Source organism: Puccinia triticina, chromosome 7A (assembly GCF_026914185.1).
Source record: "Puccinia triticina chromosome 7A, complete sequence".
Taxonomy (NCBI): domain Eukaryota; kingdom Fungi; phylum Basidiomycota; class Pucciniomycetes; order Pucciniales; family Pucciniaceae; genus Puccinia; species Puccinia triticina.
The window spans coordinates 5,718,110-5,736,307 of NC_070564.1; the positions used below are offsets into that span (position 1 = coordinate 5,718,110).

The window sequence follows — 18,198 nt, forward strand, 5'->3', positions numbered from 1 at the left end:
TTGAGAGGTTAAAATTAGCATTGCAAGAATCACAACAAAAAAACTTACAATGATTTTTGAGGGGAGGGGTGAGCTCGGAGGCGTTGAGGTATCAGGAAGGGTTGTTGTCCAGCGTGCTGTCTACTGCTGTCTAGGTTTTAGGTCTGTTGGCTTTCTTTGCATCATGTGTGCTTACGGGCGGACAGATCTGTCAGGTGATCTGTTGGGTGACAGATCTGTGATATTCTAGTCTGTCTGGGGGGCGTAGATCCTACGGGAAGTCTTCCAATAACCGAACATTTGATCAGCGATTATCCCTTCAAGTAGTTCGATGAAGCCCCCCCTGCAAAGTTGAGGTGCACCTCAACTCAAGCCCCTTCCCGGCGGGCTTACATAGGCTAGGCTTTGTCTCGGGCTTACGGCTGCCCGGCCCGGAGGGTGACTGTTTGTCGATTTCATCTCCATGTTTGACAACCCCAATCCACGATGCGTACTGGTTTCAGCAAGTTACGCTCACCTGGGCATATCTTATCCTCACCGATCTCTCGTCGATCGGTCAAACCCATCATCCACTCCGACGAATCCCGACTGATAGACTTGCCACGCGAGATCCTTGCCCGCAGTCCGATTTGTACGGTAATCCACCTTGCGAACTCAGCGAAACGGGCCAAGTTCGATGCCAAGCACGCTCCTGTATACCGAAGCTATTCCAAACGTGCCTCACTACGCACGCCAGATGGACCTGAACCGACTTACTCCAAGCTGGTCAGCGGTTATCAAGTTTATCACCACCCGACTCCCTTCAAATTAGACTACGGCCAAACCTTACAGAGCTTCGACTTGGCTTACGAAGTCTGGGGCAAGCTGTCGGACCGCAAGGACAACGTCATCCTCATCCATACGGGCCTATCAGCCAGTAGCCATGCCAAGAGTCACGAAGAAAACCGAAACCCTGGATGGTGGGAAAAGTTCGTCGGCCATGGGCCAAGCTATCCCATCGACTTGGATCGCTACTTTGTGATCTGTACCAACGTATTGGGGTCTTGTTATGGTTCAACGGGCCCTCATTCAATCAATCCACTCACTGGTCATCGCTATGCAACCGAATTCCCCATCGTGTCGATTTTTGACATGGTGAGAGCTCAATTCAAGTTGTTAGATCATCTGGGGATTGATCACCTGTATGCTAGCATCGGAAGTAGTATGGGGGGTATGCAGAGCATCGCTGCTGCATGGTTAGAACCAGAAAGGGTCGGTAAAGTCGTCAGCATCAGTGGATGTGGGCGGTCAGGACCATCGAGCATTGCGATTCGCTACGCTCAACGCTCAGGTTAGTGAACTCGAGACGCATCATACATTTATTGAAGAGAGTAGAGTCCCCCTATAATCGAACCTTCAATTCAATTAAAACCATGTCAAACGGTCCTCATGAACCTCCTACTCTAGTATTGATGGCCGATCCGAACTGGAATAACGGATTCTACTACGACTCGGCCCCACCTCACGTGGGGATGAAATTGGCCCGTCAAATTGCCACGATCACCTATCGATCCGGACCTGAATGGGAGCAGCGCTTTGGAAGAAGTCGGCGCTCAGTTGTTAATCAGCGCGGTCAAACTCTTCTAAGTCCACCCACGTTGTCTCCCGACTTCTTGATCGAAACTTACCTAGACCATCAAGGCGAACAGTTCTGTCTCAAATACGACGCAAACAGTTTGTTGTATGTCTCGTAAGTTGTAGTAGATTTCAGGACCCGATTCATTATCTATCTGCTACATTTTTCTGCGAGAAATTTAGACTGACGACCCAATGATGATTTTGGCGAAAAACAAAAGAAAGGCAATGGATCTTTTCGATATGACTGTCGAGGGTTTGGATGAGCTAGGGCGATACCAAACTGGAGTCGCCAACTCAGCTGATGAGCCTTCATTTCAGAACCAGCCAGATCGTGATCAAGCTGGCCGAGTGACCAGTCTATCATCCGCGGGCGACCATAAAATCATTGCTTCACTTGCCCGGACGTTCCAAAGATTTCAATCAGACCAAGAATTTCTCATTCTTGGTGTCCAAACCGATATCCTTTTCCCGATCACTTTGCAGAGGGAGTTGGCCGAAGCTATCCGATCTTCGTCGTCGGACCGTCCTCCACATGAGGCTCCGGCCGTCACATATTTCGAACTTCATTCGCCATTCGGTCATGATACTTTCTTGATTGATCTGAATGGCGTTGGCGGTGGTATGTTCTTCTGTCAAATTCAAATCCCTCCACATCAGTCCGTATCCTCCTTTTATCCCTTCTGACTCATTTGTTAATCATGTTTTTTTTGGGGGGGGCAGCTATCAGAGGATTTCTTTCTTAACTAAAATGTAATAATTGCGAACTCCAGTCACACGCGCTGTTTTCTTTTCCAACGGCAGTTTTGGGTGCAAGCCATGAAAATCGCGCGGTCCTCTATTATCATCTTCGATTGCCGATGCGTTCGAGGTGTTTGTATTTGTTCTTCTGTCTGTATGACCAGCTTTTCGTGAGAAATATCCTCATTCTAAAACAAAATCTTGACCCTCTCAGCTATTCAGCAATCCTTGAATTGAAATTTTGTCCGAATTGAAGTATTTGCTTGATTATATATTTTAAAAATAAACATAGCTGTCTGTTATAATGATGAAGCCACTCACATATGTATGTGAAGTAATATGTGATATTGAACAGAAAAGGATAAGTAATTAACTTAGTTAAATCGACATGGGCTTCTATCAACTGGCAATTGGAGGTAATCAACTCCTTAGAGTGACATTGGTTTTACAGTAAGATGCCTCGAGCGAGTTAAATTACTTTTTTTACCTGCTTGATTTTCTTTGATAGGTAATAGAAGAGGCGATGGTTGCTACTACTATTTTGAACCTGCAGCTCGGGGTCCACCGGTTTCTCCGTTAGATCGGCCTGCCCCTGAGAGCAAAGGATTTGTATCTCTGACTTTTTGCCGGACTGTTTCATCCGTCTGACTTCATTTCTGGAGGAAGAAATGTTCAATTATTGCTCACAGTTAACCACTGATGAAGTTGCACACTTTGCGATAAATCATTTCAAGTGCTCACTTCCAGCTTTCTGGTAAGACGTCCAACATCAAGAGACTTTCTGCTTTTTTATAATCATGAAGGCTCATCGCACATAGAAGGTCGGAGTCTATACCGAACCTGTGTTTTCCGGTTTGACCACAACTCGTAAGTACTTCACTCTGGGTCTCAAGTGCAAACAAACACTCCCCGAAAATGACACTCAACTCGTTCCAATCTGACGAACTTATACCGATCCACTCAGCCTGCTTTGCACAAAGGCCTGGATGGTAAGACATAGCCTGACTACCAAATTTGTACACCTTGGCAATATCGATACCATGCGGATCGCAGTCCACAAGGATGAGAATTGGCACCTGACGTTTGACCAGCTCTTGGTGTTCAGATAACTTGGACGCCAATTGCCGAGTTGAGAGGCTTGGGTAGCCGATTCCCTGTTGGACTGAAAAGCTTCAGCATACATACTTTGCTGAAGCAAGTAACACAAAGTCAGGTTTGTCTTGTCGATCCGGTGCACCATTCAAGCAATGAAACTCTCGATTTGACTTACGCGTACTTTTCAATAAGAGTAGCCCGGCAGACAAAAATTATACGAAGCTCGCGAAAGAAAGAAAAAGCTGTCTTTGACATACGCATATGAGAAGAGAAGGACCCAGGCGCGGATCGCTAGTAAAATCCATGTTGACCAACATGTTGAATATGGCCTGTTGTTTTGAGATTGTTCTCAACAGATGTGCATCATGTCGATTGTTAATATACCTTGGGTTTTGGGTTCGATTACTTACCTCTTTCTCGACGATCAAAATGAACTGAATTCCGGTGCCTGGCTTGATCTCTTTTATGGTGTCCAATGGGGGGATCAAGACGGGTGGTCCATGGCCTGATGTAACGGTTTCTCCAATAATGACCAATTCAAGATCTCCTTGAAAAAGACCTTTGGGTGAGGCAACCTAGTCAAGTAATAAAATCAGCCAAGATCTATCAAGTACTCGAAAGTCCATCGCTTCCGATATAATGCTCACAAAGTGAAGCTCTCCCCGTGTGATCCCGAGCGTAGCGGCCAGATCATCGACCAGCTATTTGGAATCAGTCCACAACAAAACACAGTGAGACCGCATAACCCAACCCTCGTTGATCAACAGATTGTGACTTACCCTGTCAACGGCTGCTTGCCTTTTGAACAGATTTACATCGTTGTAGAACACATCCCTTTTTTACAGACATTTCATGATAACGGGATTAGAGAAGCATGGATGTCAGACGAGCAAGAGAGTAATTTACCGCTTGGTCATGATCATTTTTCCCAAAATTGCATCATGCGAGAGCTCCATGACGCGGAAAAGTTGGGCTACATGGAATATTTGATTGCACAGGGGAAATAAAGTCAGATTAATAGTAAATCTTGAAATCAAACTTGCAGAAAACATTGGCACCTAGCTCTCGAGCGCCAGATCCACTACCTCGGTTGCGAGTTTCTCTCGGGAAACGCAGTTTGCGGTGCTTCTCCGGACTGTTTGGATACAAAAGGTCCAGTTCGTAAGATAAAAGCACGTAGTCAGATAAAAGCACTTAGTCCCTGACGAAAAGTATTCTGATTGACATGATTGATAACAGGAAAGAATGTAAGAAGAAACGCAAGACTTTCCTTGGTGAAGATCGGTCTTTTAGTAAAACGACTATGGGTAGTTTCTTCCTCGTGGACCCGCCTGGCGAGCCTTGGCGGAGAGCTTGATACTTTCCGGAGCGATTGATTTGTTGCAAGATGTCCAAGGCGAAAGCTTCGATTTTCTTCAGAGTAGCGAGGCCTGATCTTCATAGCCCACCAAGGAAGCGCATACAGTCAGTCTCGTGTTGTGAGCAATTCTGGTCAACAACAGGTAGTTCATATGCAGTCTTTTGAAAAGCTACAAACTCTTCCTCATGAGACCCATCCTGCTTATCGCTAGTTTCGATCGACCCAGAGTCATCGTCGGTGAGCTCCTCGAAGTCACTTTCTGCTTGCTGGAAGTCATTAAAACGCTCCACGCCCGACGATATTGCGCTTTCCCCATCCATGCTAAGGATCGATTCGGCTTGGTCATCGGGCCAAAACGAGGAGGAGTCCGCTGATTCGACCGGATCGAATTGTCTCTCTTCAGAAGTCCAAGAAAAGATCGATCCAACCTCATCTGTTTCGCTAATAGACAGCATCGTGTTGCTCCAGAGCTGTCAGATTAAACCAGCAGTAAACCCGATAAAGTAGTACTAGTATCTTTGGAGTGAGAATGGGAAACTGAGCAGGAAACTGTTAGGAAAAGGTTAATGCGGATGCTGGCTGTGATCTCAACTCGAGCGGCGGATGAGAAAACTACACTTTAGATGAGCAGAAGTTCAAGTTCATTGGTCTCAATTGAAAGCATTTAAACCAAAAAAAAAGACAACTTGGGATGATACTGATATCAGAAGACGTCTTTCCAATTTCAACTCAGCTGAGTAATTTCGACTCAAAATTCAGTATTGGAGTTTTGTAGTCTTTGTAAACCTTCGCAGATGTTAGTCCAGAAAAACTTTTGCAAGGAAATGACCTTGCCCTCGATCGAGGCTCTGAATGCATTCTGCATGGTTCCCAGATTTCAACGAGAATTCATACACTGGAGGACCTCGCGTCGAGATCTACAGAGCCTGCAGAACCAGATCTGGAACACTTCAAAGGTTTGGCATTTCTGCCCTGGTCTGAAATCCACATCTGCAGAGACTGCAGATTCGGCGGGAAGTCCTTTCAGTGAGCTTCAGTCTGTCAAATCACCGGTTTCGTTTCAGAAATTTTCTGTACAGCTGTACCACCCTTGAAACACGCCGAAAGATTGATTCTTGTGTTAGATATTCGCTGACACAAGTTACACCAGGTCCATCCTACCTTCCTTTGCCTTTGGCAATCTTGGGTGCACTCATCAAGGGCTGTTCCACTCGTCAAAAAAATCTCGGGCACGCTCCTAAACACAGTCATTCCTTTTGTCCGAGGCGATTTGATCATATTCATTCGACTAACAACTCCTATCCAGCTTTACTTAATCTTCACTCTCGACTAGCAACACAACATGCATCTGCATCATTTCTCCAGACTTATGGCTATGATAGCCCTCTCTTGGATGGCTGAGACCCTCTGTCGAGAAGAAAACCCGAAGCCATCAACATGTGATGGTGTCCTGATGGTGCAAGGGGAGATCCCAGAAATCTTGGGAGTAGAGTTCAGTCCACGTTCCATTTTTCCTAAGGTTATATCGACTGGTTCAGTTGTTCCTAACCTACTTTTGCTCCGCCTATCGACAGTGGGAAGCCATTTAACCAATTTGTAGGCAATTTGACGTATTCCCTTGGCATGGACGGGGTCCTCTCGCTCAATAGCACGACGTGAGTTGATTCTTACCTCATACATACGCCGCCGACGGCAAGACTGAAAAGTTTAGCTTGTGGTTTCTAATGCACCCGATCACAGACCGACGTGGCATTGCGACTCCATCAAGGCTAAAACAAACTCCACAAATACTATGCGAACTCTGAAAAATGTGTTTGGTTCTGCACAGATGTAAGAACCAATTCGCCTGTCTCATTTCAGCATCACAGTACCTTCACCTTGCCCAACCTTTTTCTGAGCACGTCTAAAACTACGCTGTTCTGGCAGGTCGTGCAAAGCAGACGTTCAGGATGTTGAATCATCGTGGGTTACCCAATGGACAAAAATCACCTTTGCTGGACAGCTTTATGTCAGGTACGTCCTGCTCTACCCTTCAAAAACCGCCGACCAAAACTGAAAATGTAATGGCATATTATCCTCTCGACAAAGTATCATTGTCCATGACGGAATCTGCGGTTCTCCTACTACCTTACTGGGTTCCGGTACCACATGTTACTACAGCGCAACGACCGATGGTGGACTCAAAGGCAATGCCGAATGCAGGTGAGGGACAAATCCAACAGAATCTGGAAATGAAGACAAAGCATTAAATCTCTCGGCCGAATTTTTATATCTTCTTCACAGGTGGAAAACGATTGATCAACCACACCACCTAGGTGATAATGCGGATGACGGGGGTCAAGGTGGTGACGAATGATTTTTATGTTTGCCTCCCTGTGAGCGCTTGAGATCTTGGTTGTGTTCAGACCCGTCATTCCGTTGAAAAATCCAACAAAAACACATGAGATTGCTTGTGTCAACAAGCCATCGAAAATATAAAGCAGGCGGGCGCTGAACTTGCATTTTTGTCTTTCGAGATCTATCTTAGGTTAGGTTGTTGACCCCAGACTGTCAAACCAAAGTTATACATGAATTTCCTGCACTCTCTGACTTAATTAATACATCTTATTCACCCCGCCAGCCCTCCCTCCCCCTCAAACTTTTCAATTTTGCAAAAATAAAAATAAAATGACTAGGAGAAGTAATAGCCAAAATATTAACAGAAGACCACTCCAAATATAGACTGAATTTTAAAGTGATACAACTACTCTTTTGGCTATTTGGGCAACTTTTATTGTATTAATCAAATTTTCGTGAGGATATTACGCCCTCGTGCCGCCGAAAACCGGGTGCACAGTCCTCACCGCACAATAGAAAAAGATAGTAAAGCAGTCAAGAGTTCGATATAGGTGTGCCTCTAGTCTACGCATTTAGAATGGGATCGAAAATCATTTCCCGTCCCACGCGGACGCCGGGGGAGAGGCTTTGTTAAGCGAAGGCATGAATTGAAAGGATGAGTGGCCAAGGCTGCACATCCATGGGTGCACCTGCCACGTGGAAATCGCCGACCGCCTGATACCGGAGTTGCCCAGCGTCCGAGTCGCCGGCTTTCACGCCGGCCGAAGCCTCCGATCGGAGCAGGCCGGAAAACCCGTGGTCGGCGTCCGCTTCTGATCCAGTCCAGACGGCTTGGTGGGGTTTGCCGAGGCCGAGCAGCCACAGCGCGGCGACCAGCATCTTTCAAGCGCAAGTTCCCCATTTAACCATCAAGGTTGATCGATTGGATTGAGCCAGAACCACATCGAAACATCGACTTCCCCGCGCGACCAGAGACAATCGGATCGGACTGGAAGTGGAGGCATGCTGATTGAAATGCCAAGTTGCACTTCTTCCTCGACTCATCGGCCTTTCACCTTGCTGGGAACCAGCCAGACCACGACGGACGCTCACGTGGCTGCAAGCGTCCTAGTCTTGTCCTTTACAATCGACCATCTCCAAGCAGCACCTCACCTTCAACGGGGGCGCGTATCTGCTTTCAGAAAACAGAAGGATAAGACCTAGACCTCGAGAAATCGGTGATCCAAAGACAAGGTTGGCCGGTGAACAACCACCCAGGGTTGAATGCGAAGCAAGAAAGGGCAGAAAGACGGCCAGAATTGGCTCAGCAGAAAACACTAGGCTTGGGTTGAGCGTGAGACGGCCAACGTGATCGATCAGAATCGATGTCCTTCATTCCTTCAAGCTCACGATTCGAGATGATGAGGTCCTACTATGAGCTGGGCAGTCAGTCATCTGCATCGGCGCCAAGACATTGAACGCTCCCGGACCACGGCACAGCCATCCTTCCTCCCGTCGGTCCGCGCAAAACACATCTCATCAGACATGCACATTCTTCTGGAGAGGTAAGAGTTGCCATGGGGGGAAATCCACCCCAACTTCAAGGGTATATAAAGCCCTTTCTTTCAAGCTTCAAAAAACACCAGCACCATCCAGCTTGACCGACACCAACTATCTACTCAATCGATTCAATCCCTCAATCAACCTTGCGCGTTTGATCAAAAACCTCCACTTACTCCTAGCCCCGAGCCTAAACATCAGCCTTTGAATTTCCTTGTACCTGAGACAAAAGCGAGTACCGACCATGCCCAACACCCAAGCTACTCTGTCACATTCTCTTGGAACTTCAACTCGTTTGAGCCCTTTGATCGAAGAAGAGCTCAAAGGGAAAGAGACATTTGTCATCCCATCTTTGTGTAAAACTAACAGTGAGCTTCGCACGACCGATTCTGAGGACGAGGAAGATGAGGAGGTCGACGATGATACGGACGAAGCCTCAAACTGGACGACCTCCACTTCCTTATCGGCTGAGGACGTTAAAGGGAATGATTCAGTCGTCGAAAGTGTGAGCGCTTTGGATATCCCTCAACTCTTGTTAGCCAACCAATATGGTGTTGACGTCCAACGTTTTTGGCCATTTTGTGTCACAGTATGACGATATCGTGTCACCGGTAGAAGTCAAGGCCGAAATCAAGCTCAGTAAATGCGCAGAAAAGTTAATCCAACATAGCCGCCAGGCAATCGCCGATGTGATCTCTGGAAAAGACGACAGATTGATCGTCGTGGTGGGGCCATGTTCCATTCACAGTTGAGCAACTTGGGCACTTCGATCCAGTTTTGTTCTTGCGCCCTCGTACTGAATTAGTCTTCTTCCATCAGATGTTGAGGCCGCTCTCCATTACGCCCAGGAGTTGAAGGCTGTCGAACGCCAGTTCCCTAACTTGATTCTCGTGATGAGAACTGTAAGTTTTCGGGCATCATTCCTCAAGCATCCACAGGTGATGACGAATCTGCCTTGTGATAATGCACAATTATGTAGTACTTCGAGAAGCCCCGAACAACTGTGGGGTGGAAGGGATTGATCAACGACCCTGACTTGGACGGTAGCTTTCAGATCGAACGCGGGATCCGCATCGCTAGAAAGTTGATGCTTGAAATTACCCACATGGGTTTACCAGTGGCGACCGAGTTGCTCGATACGATCAGGTTGAGCCCATATTCCCGCCCTTCCCCTTATTTCGCAGCAGCTGATGGGCGTTTTCTTATCATCAACAATTTTGGCAGTCCTCAATACCTCTCAGATTTGATTTCATGGGGCGCAATTGGTGCACGCACGACAGAAAGTCAGCTCCATCGCGAGCTGACCTCGGCTACCGCCCATCCGGTCGGATTCAAGAACGGCACAGACGGCGGAGTGAAGGTGGCGATGGACGCGATGCAATCGGCACGCGCGAGCCATGCATTCATGGGCGTCGGCCCACACGGACGAGCAAGCATTGTCCGAAGTCGCGGAAATAACAACGTCCATGTCATCTTACGAGGAGGATCCAAGGGAACAAACTTCGACGCAGTCAGTATTGCTGAAACCCGATCGAGTCTGGTCAAGATGCAGCCCACCTTGCATCCTTCGCTCATGATAGATTGCTCTCATGGAAATTGTTGGTACTTTTCATTTAATCCCGAACATAAGCATTTGGGAATAGCTAATCATCGTTTCGGACTGTTGCAGCCTCCAAGGATTATAGAAATCAACCCAAGGTCATCACATCGATCTGTGAGCAATTATCAAACGGCAGCGACGAAGGTGCTATCAATGGGGTGATGATCGAATCAAACATTCATGAAGGCCGACAGGACATCCCCAAGGAAGGCCCCATCGGGTTGAAGTATGGTGTCTCGATCACGTCAGTTCTCTCAGCGCTCTCATCGTCATTTACTTGCAGCGGTTTCTAACATTTGTTTGGTTTGATAACTCATAGGGATGCGTGTGTTAGCTTTGAGGAAACCGTCAACATGCTGAGAGACTTGGAAGGTGCAGTCTTACGTCGTCGCAAAATCTTGGGCTCCCGAAGATCAAGTTTGGATCTCTGAAATACATCGATAATAATCATCATAATGAAAAAAAGAGTTAATCTGTACCAATAAAATAAATAGTCATCTCTTATCAAGCTATTGACTAAAACCCCCATCTTAGAAACAATGCTGTCTATTTATCGTGTATTTTGTAACCTAGTTTGAAAACACTTCTAATTTTACAACATGATTAATCCAGAAGGTAGTTTCAATGCGTATTTCTACCCCTTCAATTTTCCACGAGTGAGAAAACCCTTGAAAAATGAACCTATCGGCGTCGCATCGAGCAGCAGCACTTTTTAGAACCCGCAGGAATCTGTGTGATATGATAAAGAAAACATCGATGAACTATTGTTTTTGATGTAGAAAGTATGATTGGCCAACCTTTGAGAGCACGTCATCTACATGTAGACCACACCCTGCCCACGTGTGTCCATTACAGTACTCGCAAGTCGCCGGGCTTTTTTTAACACAAATAAAAAAAGGAAGGCAAACACGTGATTGGCATCAGTTTCACGAATTTCTTGCTGAGGTTAATCCCGAACACCCTTGGAGAGAAGTTCGCATGCTGCTTCTCCAGTCACGCGCATGAAAGCGGGTAGGGAAGAAGTCCGATTCGCGCATCTAGAAGCTATCGTCTACCCGCGGCGAGTTTATTGCGGCTCAACGTGAACCATTGTGCGGGAGCTCTCCCGATAAGGTGCTGGAGTGGCTTGAAAAGCTCCAGCCGACTGCATGCTTGGAGGAACTTGAGCGAAGAATTTTAATGCTTACAAACATGCGATAACAAGTGGGTCGTTTCCGAATGGCATCTTGTGAACTTAAACCGAAAATCCGGGGTGACTTCGAAGCAGAAAGAGTTTGCGCTAAGATTCTAGCCGAGTATGGCGTCAGGGAAATCTTGGTAACTATCGAACTTCTTTCAGGGATTATATGCGAGGTGAAGCAAATCGCAAGCTTTGTTGATTCGTGATACTAATAATAATATGCTACGAAGAGAAAACACTAATCAAAGCACAGACGGCGGGAAATGTTGGGGAGAGGCAGTTCGCCAGAACCCCAAGCCTCACATGGGTTTTATATTCTAATATGTTCTAGGTAACAGAGCATCACTCAACTGACATAGGAAATGACAAAGTGGCCGCTGGCTCAGTCACACCGGTGATAAGTCTGCAATGCCAATAGAATTGTGGTGGTTTCCTATTCTCATTCATCGTGGATTAATTGCGATCTTCAAAATACATAAAAAGTGTTTTAACTAATTTATGTGGGCATTGGAATGTGCACTGCAAATATACTGTTGCTTTATATAAGACTTTTGACTTTGGCCTACATATACGACATGGAAAATATATATAGGACAATAGATTACACAGAAGTGATACAATACTTGTGGAATCAAAATTGCCCAGGAAGAGGTTGCATATAATGCGACACATCATGATATCAACAAGTGAACATCTATTTATGTAAGAATGTTACTTGTTCATCCTTCAAGTGGCGAAGGATGAACTGTTCAACTCTGTTCAACTGATCCAAATTTTTGAATTTTGAAAATAATTACGAGATGGACGTTAATGGTATGTAAAATTATACAAGCGCTATATAGCATCACCGGTTAAAACATTCATCAGTCTTCCGAGTAACATGGGCAAAGGGCTTCAAAGGCTCCATGTCAGCTTCCCCTGGAGCATCTTCGAGACTTTGATCCATGACCTATGAGGTCCTCACCGAATCTTACACCCTCTTACACCCCCGGTGCAAAAATTTCAATGTTCGACGTCCATTCCCAAGAAAGGACGTCTATTCCGGATGAGAACCACGGTGCAAAATGAGCCTCAGACGGCTAATCCCGAGCATTCGGAGATTGACCGTTTAAGGGCTGATCTTCCGCGCCCGAGGCGGCAATTCCCTACCAAAAGACAGCCATCCGCAGGACCACCGTGGCAGTGCCATATTGGCGACAGCATAAAGCCGAATGGTGTAGGCCTTCCGGCCTGGAGCCGTCCGCACCGGGATCCGTACATCCGCAGGACTACCATATTCGCGACAGCCTCAAGGCCGACTGTTGTGGGCGGGCCTCCGGCCTGGAACTGTCTGTGCGCTCTTACTGACCGGGAGGAATTATAGAACCTTTTCAACCACTTGTACAGTCTTGTTGCCAGGTAATCAACTTTTCCCCAGTATTGCTGGCCTGCAAATCTAGAGTCCAGATGTGTTTTTATTCGGCCGGCTCCGGGCACTTTCAACAGGCATGTCCCTGTGCATTTCAACCGGGTTTGTAGCATCTAGAGGTCCCTGGGACGGTGGGACCGTTGTTGCCTGCTGTTGCGCGTGGTAACCTGGCCCTAACTTAACACAAGTTCCCCCTGGTGGGAGGCTCGCTGTTTTGAGAGGCTTAGTTAAGCTAGCCTAAGGTCTGTGTGTGTCGTCGCTATGCGGCTGTGGACCTGCTGACGGGCAGCAGATGCCACTCAGAGTCTCAATCATGCGACAACAGCGGTGGTCCTCTCCATCATTCGACGGAAGAGGTGACCCAGCCCTTCCTGTGTCGCATGTGGCGGCAGGACATTGCAGGACGGTGTGGTGCCCGCCCTGGGCCGCTGTTCTGGGCCGCCTGGGGACAGCATGCTCAGTCGGTCGCTAGGGATCCCCAGGCAGAAGACGGATCAAACCTGCTGTCGGTCACCTGACATGGGAGCCGTAGTTGGGCCGTACATGTTGGCTTGGTGGGGTCCGTCGTCGGACGAGCCTCGAAGACCGTCCCCTGCCGTTATTTTGCACCGGGTGTCATGTGAGATTGTACTTTGAACATGGCTCTAGCCTATATAAGGAATGCATATTTGTGCCAATTTCATCCATTTCTTCGGTCCATCAGGGAGATTTCTTAGTTACCAAACCTTTGGCTTGAATGAACTTACAAAGGACCTCCTTGATTGACGCCTGGTTGGATTTAAGTACAAATGTGGGTCAAATCCATAACAGCGGGTATCCTGAGAATCTTTTCTTGGTGTGCATGTTTACTACAATCTGTTCAAAGCCAGGCTGGACTTTGGCTGCTAAGGCCTGTGGAAGTAGTTTTTAATTGATGTAGTTGATGCTTATGAAAATGATCATGTTATTTTGAAAAATATCTGATGAGGTATACTAAACTAATTCACAAGAAACTGACAACCCAAACTGCTTGAAGTATCCACAAAAAACGATAGTAGGAAGTCTTTGACTCGCATCTCCAAAATTGATGATGCGTCTAACGCACAGTTTCTTTCAATTTTACAATATGGGGCAGTTGGCCTGCAATGAATAGAAATGTTTCCGTCAAGCATCAGTCGCGCTCACTCTACCCACTTTGATAGAGTGAATGACGAATCTCTCTTACCGATCCAAAACTGAGTCCTACGTTTTTCTAGTTCAGTGCGAGCTGTTCGCATGTCATCAACAAACACCTTCCCGCCGTTCTCAATGAAAAACTTCATGGGCGAGGTTGAAGGTGAGTATTTTGGCCAGGTAGAATCTAGAAAACATTCGAGAGATTCAGTTCAAGTGCAAAGAATTCGATTCAAAATGCATTCACCTGGACATCCTGTTTGCGCGAAGTTGGCCCACATGCGCCCTAACACGGCGGATGTTTTCGCCTGGTCCGAATTCGAGTCCCATAATGTTTTGATATTGAAAATCAATGGTAGATCGATTGTATGGCTGCGAAGTACTCATTTTCAACTTGGAGTGGGCAGCATTCAGATAGTCGAAAGGTGGAAACGCTTACAATGCACCCCAATCTAATCCTCGATCAATCGACGGAAGGTTTTCATTGATCTGATAGAAAAAAAGTTCGCATGGTTCTGCGGTCACATGATGCTTGACCCCATCCAATACCATAGCCAGATTTTCCATCGGACTTTCACAGAGTTGATCAGCTATCAAGCGCGAACCAGCACAATTCTTCCAGTCCATGGTCAAAGCTGTCTGGGTCTCAAGATCTTCAGGTGGAGGATACAGTTTGTCGATTTTGTTTTGGGGTGAGAACGGGCACCGCTTTTTTAGTACGTTTTCATAACCTTCTTTGCTCGTAGTTTGAAAGAAGTAAGCAAAGATGCTCCCCTCATCTTTGGTATGACCCATCAATAGCGACTTTAAATGGGGGTTCCACTTCCTTTCCTTGATTAATTCGATAGCGGGCTTCGTCCATAATGACGACTTCATGGACTTCTCAATCGTCAGGCCATAATCATTAACGACAGTACCCCGCGCCGAGACAAACTCCATCATTTTCGCGGTTGGAATCTCTTTCAATAGCTTGATTCGCTGCTCACTCGTCAAGCCATGTGGAATATTGAAGTATTGTAATAGATTATCGAAGTACTCTTGGTTTGCACTAGAGTCTACACTGCGGTGTGTCTGTTGAAGCTCTGCGTTTGAGTTTCTCGCAACACAATCTTCACGGTGAATCGAGATGTCGAAAGCTCACCAACGTTTCCGGAGCTCCCGATTGCATGATAGCCTGTTTGAAAAGTTTTTGCTGGGTGACGAGCAACGCGCCGACGAGGAAAGCGCCTGAGGTGGGCCATCAATTGGGAGCAAGTTTGACGTAATTACCGCACGGTATTGAGCTTACCTGCAGACTCCCCAAAGATGGTGACATTGTCGGGATTCCCTCCAAAAACTCGAATGTTATCTTGAACCTAACAACACGTGGTGCCATGAAAACGGCTGGTTAATAACTAACTGGCTTCCGTAAAAAGTGAACACAGTGGAGCTACCCATTGGAGCATTGCAATGCAATCGTAAGCCCCTTTGGGTAATTCAACATCAGAACGGTACTTGTCACTGGGCTACGATGACTGAGCCTGACCATAATTTCCCGCCAAATCCTCAGGATCGACATTGACTAAATCTTGACACGCCATGAAACCGAAGATCCCACATCTATAATTCCCAGTCACTACGATAAAATTCCTTCCTTCGCCCGATTCCCGACGAATCCACTCGGTGGGGTCGTAAATTGCTGAATCAGAGCTACCGCCTTCCAGGGAGCCACCACTGTCGTTGAATTGTACTCAAATGAAAAAAATGACCTCCTATGTACGGCTCTGGAGAATTTCGACTCACTAGATCCACACCTAAAAAGCACGAGCCAATACAGAGGAAGAAACAAAACATATATAAGCACAGTGCTTCCCCTAATCTTTTCGTTTAAGCAGTGTAACCAAATAAGGACAAACCAGGACAGGTAGTCCTCCAGTAGCGTGAGGGGCTGTCGGAGCGAAAACATTGAGATTGAACCCTAGCTCTTCACTCTCCAGGGGAGAAAGCTGTTTTTGATTGAAACTTTCATTGCGGCTGAAGATCAGGTCGGTGATATTCAAGGCCTGTGGAAATCGGGGTCTAAGGTTTCCCTCGACTTGACGTATCAGACTGATTTCTTTGATAGCGTATAATTCTTACAAGTTAGTGCTGACCCAAATTTATTGCACTGAAGCGGTTCCACCCAAGGTGTAGGAGAGCGGGGTCTCTGCCAACGCCCAGCTTGTGCATAGGGAATTCCCTGGAGGATCAGTGCAATTTCCATGTCATTTATTCATAATCGGATCAGGTGAGAAGAGAGAACATGAAAGTTTTTGTATGAAATACAACAAGAATTTCAACACACAAGCCATTTTGAAACCGAAGCTTCGCCACCATTCGACTGCTCATTGGCGCAAGAGTCACTTTGATCAGTAGGCAAGGGAACATCGAAACCGACGACCGGGCCATAGACTGTTTTGATCGCGACCATCGGTAGTTCCTCTGAGTAATAGAACAAGGGCTTGAAAGGGTGAACGTGTTTGAGGTCGTATATTTTGATCCAGAGCTAACGAACGCCGAAGACCCCTGAACATCCGGAGATACCCGACCGGCGTTTACATACACAACAGCTGTACATCAATACATATTAATGTGCAATACACATGTCACTTTACGCTGTCAAACTCCGGAATGTGGGGAGGCACAGAAATTACGACTGCCTCCACTTCGAGCTTAACAATGTTGTGACCCGGGCCGGGCCACAGGGCTTAGTCTCACCTACAGTGCCCCCCACGACTTCTCAACTACCCCTACAGGGGGGTTCCAAATTTTGGAGATTTTTTTTCCAAAAATTCTTTTAAAAGTGGGCTGATGCTGGGCTCTTTTTGGCCCATTTTTTGATGCAAATGTCACATTTCACCAACCAGACCTGGTAACATGCATGATAATAGTCCAAAGTCATTGAAATTTCACTGGACCCACTGCCAAGAGAGCAATGAAGAAATATTCTTCACATTGCCACATTCCAAAGAGTGTACTGATGGATATGGCAATCAACAATAACTAAGGAGGTACATGTTCATAAATACCTACACCTGTAGTATGTATGTACATAGATAATTTAGTCTCTAAATACATAATAAATATTCCATAAGTCCATAGTACATGTCTGTAACCACATACTAGGGTCTTAAAACCAGCTGTTCCAAATTTTGCATCTGAAAAAAATGAAACTTTTTTTTGAGGCATTGCACAGACTTCAAAGTTATATTTTCGAGTTCTCCTACGTCTGTAGGGCTCAAAAATGTATAATTTACATGTGATACATGTCTGGTGACTTTGAACACATTGTTCAAAGTTCAATTTTTTTTTGCAGGTGCGGGGTAGTTGAGAAGTCGTGGGGGGCACTGTAGACCCTCTTTTGTGCTTATGTCATCACATGTATATAGATTGTTTCCTCTCTCTATACATGTAATGCCATCTTTCCTGCGGACACGGTGAACCATCCTGAGGTTCCACTAAACAAAGCCTCTCGAACGGGGGTCCCAAAGGGACTCTCCGTAGGAGAGGCTCACCTCCAAACAACACTGAAACAAGTACAATACATGGAGCGTATCTGGTACATAAACATTTTTCATTGAAGATGGAGACCTACATGTCCTATTTTTTGTTTTCAGCCATCCTATACATAATCAGGACTAAAAACAAAAAATAGGACTTGTACACAGCGGGACAAGTGGGATGTCAGGAGGGCGGCCGACCGGACGCCAGCAGGGCCCCGCAGTAGTCGGACGCCCTGATGCCGCCGTTCTGCCACACACCGCCAGGGCGTCAACCAGCCCCGCCCTGCGGCCATCTTGGGTGGCGCACCTAGGTCAGCCCAGATGGGCGCCAACCCGACCAAGGCGCAGGGGGGGCGACCTCAGGGCGCCAGGGCGGGATATCCCCCGGGCGTCCATGCTGAGATTGTTGGGACATCTGTTTGGGCGATGGCCTCAGGGCACCTATGGGGATGCGAGGTAGACGTGCTCTTCGACGGCATGCTCCCGCGTCTGCGGTCGCCATGAAGACATGCCTTGAGGCCGCTGTGAGGTTCGCAGGTGGATTGGGCCCCGGAAGGTCATCTGGGCATGATATCGACAGCAGTCATAGAAGCTGACTGGGGTAGCATCTGTGCATTGGTGTGACACGGTGGACGCGGGCACTGGGCTGCCAATTTGCATGGTTAGGGTCTC

The 18,198-nt window shown here is 46.8% G+C and overlaps 6 protein-coding genes across 6 annotated transcripts; 3 read left to right on the plus strand and 3 right to left on the minus strand.

Moving 5' to 3' along the window:
* Nucleotides 1–465: 465 nt before the first annotated feature.
* On the plus strand, nt 466–2,339 carry PtA15_7A618 (uncharacterized protein; the record flags this gene model as incomplete). Its single annotated transcript, XM_053171243.1, has 4 exons — nt 466–1,309; nt 1,426–1,708; nt 1,815–2,215; nt 2,317–2,339. 4 exons carry the CDS (start codon nt 466–468, stop codon nt 2,337–2,339), a joined length of 1,551 nt encoding a protein of 516 aa, XP_053022444.1.
* A 732-nt stretch (nt 2,340–3,071) lies between these two features.
* PtA15_7A619 (uncharacterized protein) lies at nt 3,072–5,244 on the minus strand (the record flags this gene model as incomplete). The annotated part of the gene is made up of 10 exons (XM_053171244.1): nt 3,072–3,174; nt 3,262–3,488; nt 3,687–3,758; nt 3,840–4,004; nt 4,077–4,130; nt 4,209–4,263; nt 4,336–4,402; nt 4,488–4,564; nt 4,655–4,864; nt 4,967–5,244. The coding sequence occupies 10 exons, from the start codon at nt 5,242–5,244 to the stop codon at nt 3,072–3,074; spliced, it is 1,308 nt and encodes a 435-aa protein (XP_053022445.1).
* Nucleotides 5,245–6,131: 887 nt separating this feature from the next.
* Nucleotides 6,132–7,145, plus strand: PtA15_7A620 (uncharacterized protein; the record flags this gene model as incomplete). Its single annotated transcript, XM_053171246.1, has 6 exons — nt 6,132–6,280; nt 6,364–6,444; nt 6,530–6,619; nt 6,716–6,802; nt 6,878–6,991; nt 7,073–7,145. The coding sequence occupies 6 exons, from the start codon at nt 6,132–6,134 to the stop codon at nt 7,143–7,145; spliced, it is 594 nt and encodes a 197-aa protein (XP_053022446.1).
* A 611-nt stretch (nt 7,146–7,756) lies between these two features.
* Nucleotides 7,757–8,005, minus strand: PtA15_7A621 (uncharacterized protein; the record flags this gene model as incomplete). Its single annotated transcript, XM_053171247.1, has 1 exon — nt 7,757–8,005. The coding sequence occupies one exon, from the start codon at nt 8,003–8,005 to the stop codon at nt 7,757–7,759; it is 249 nt and encodes an 82-aa protein (XP_053022447.1).
* A 904-nt stretch (nt 8,006–8,909) lies between these two features.
* On the plus strand, nt 8,910–10,696 carry PtA15_7A622 (uncharacterized protein; the record flags this gene model as incomplete). The annotated part of the gene is made up of 7 exons (XM_053171248.1): nt 8,910–9,170; nt 9,256–9,412; nt 9,485–9,567; nt 9,645–9,811; nt 9,890–10,263; nt 10,335–10,509; nt 10,585–10,696. 7 exons carry the CDS (start codon nt 8,910–8,912, stop codon nt 10,694–10,696), a joined length of 1,329 nt encoding a protein of 442 aa, XP_053022448.1.
* A 3,232-nt stretch (nt 10,697–13,928) lies between these two features.
* PtA15_7A623 (uncharacterized protein) lies at nt 13,929–16,557 on the minus strand (the record flags this gene model as incomplete). The annotated part of the gene is made up of 13 exons (XM_053171249.1): nt 13,929–13,972; nt 14,058–14,192; nt 14,253–14,377; nt 14,445–15,076; nt 15,147–15,232; nt 15,294–15,360; nt 15,439–15,470; nt 15,531–15,718; nt 15,788–15,798; nt 15,901–16,063; nt 16,138–16,223; nt 16,329–16,465; nt 16,539–16,557. 13 exons carry the CDS (start codon nt 16,555–16,557, stop codon nt 13,929–13,931), a joined length of 1,725 nt encoding a protein of 574 aa, XP_053022449.1.
* Between the last annotated feature and the right edge of the window lie 1,641 nt (nt 16,558–18,198).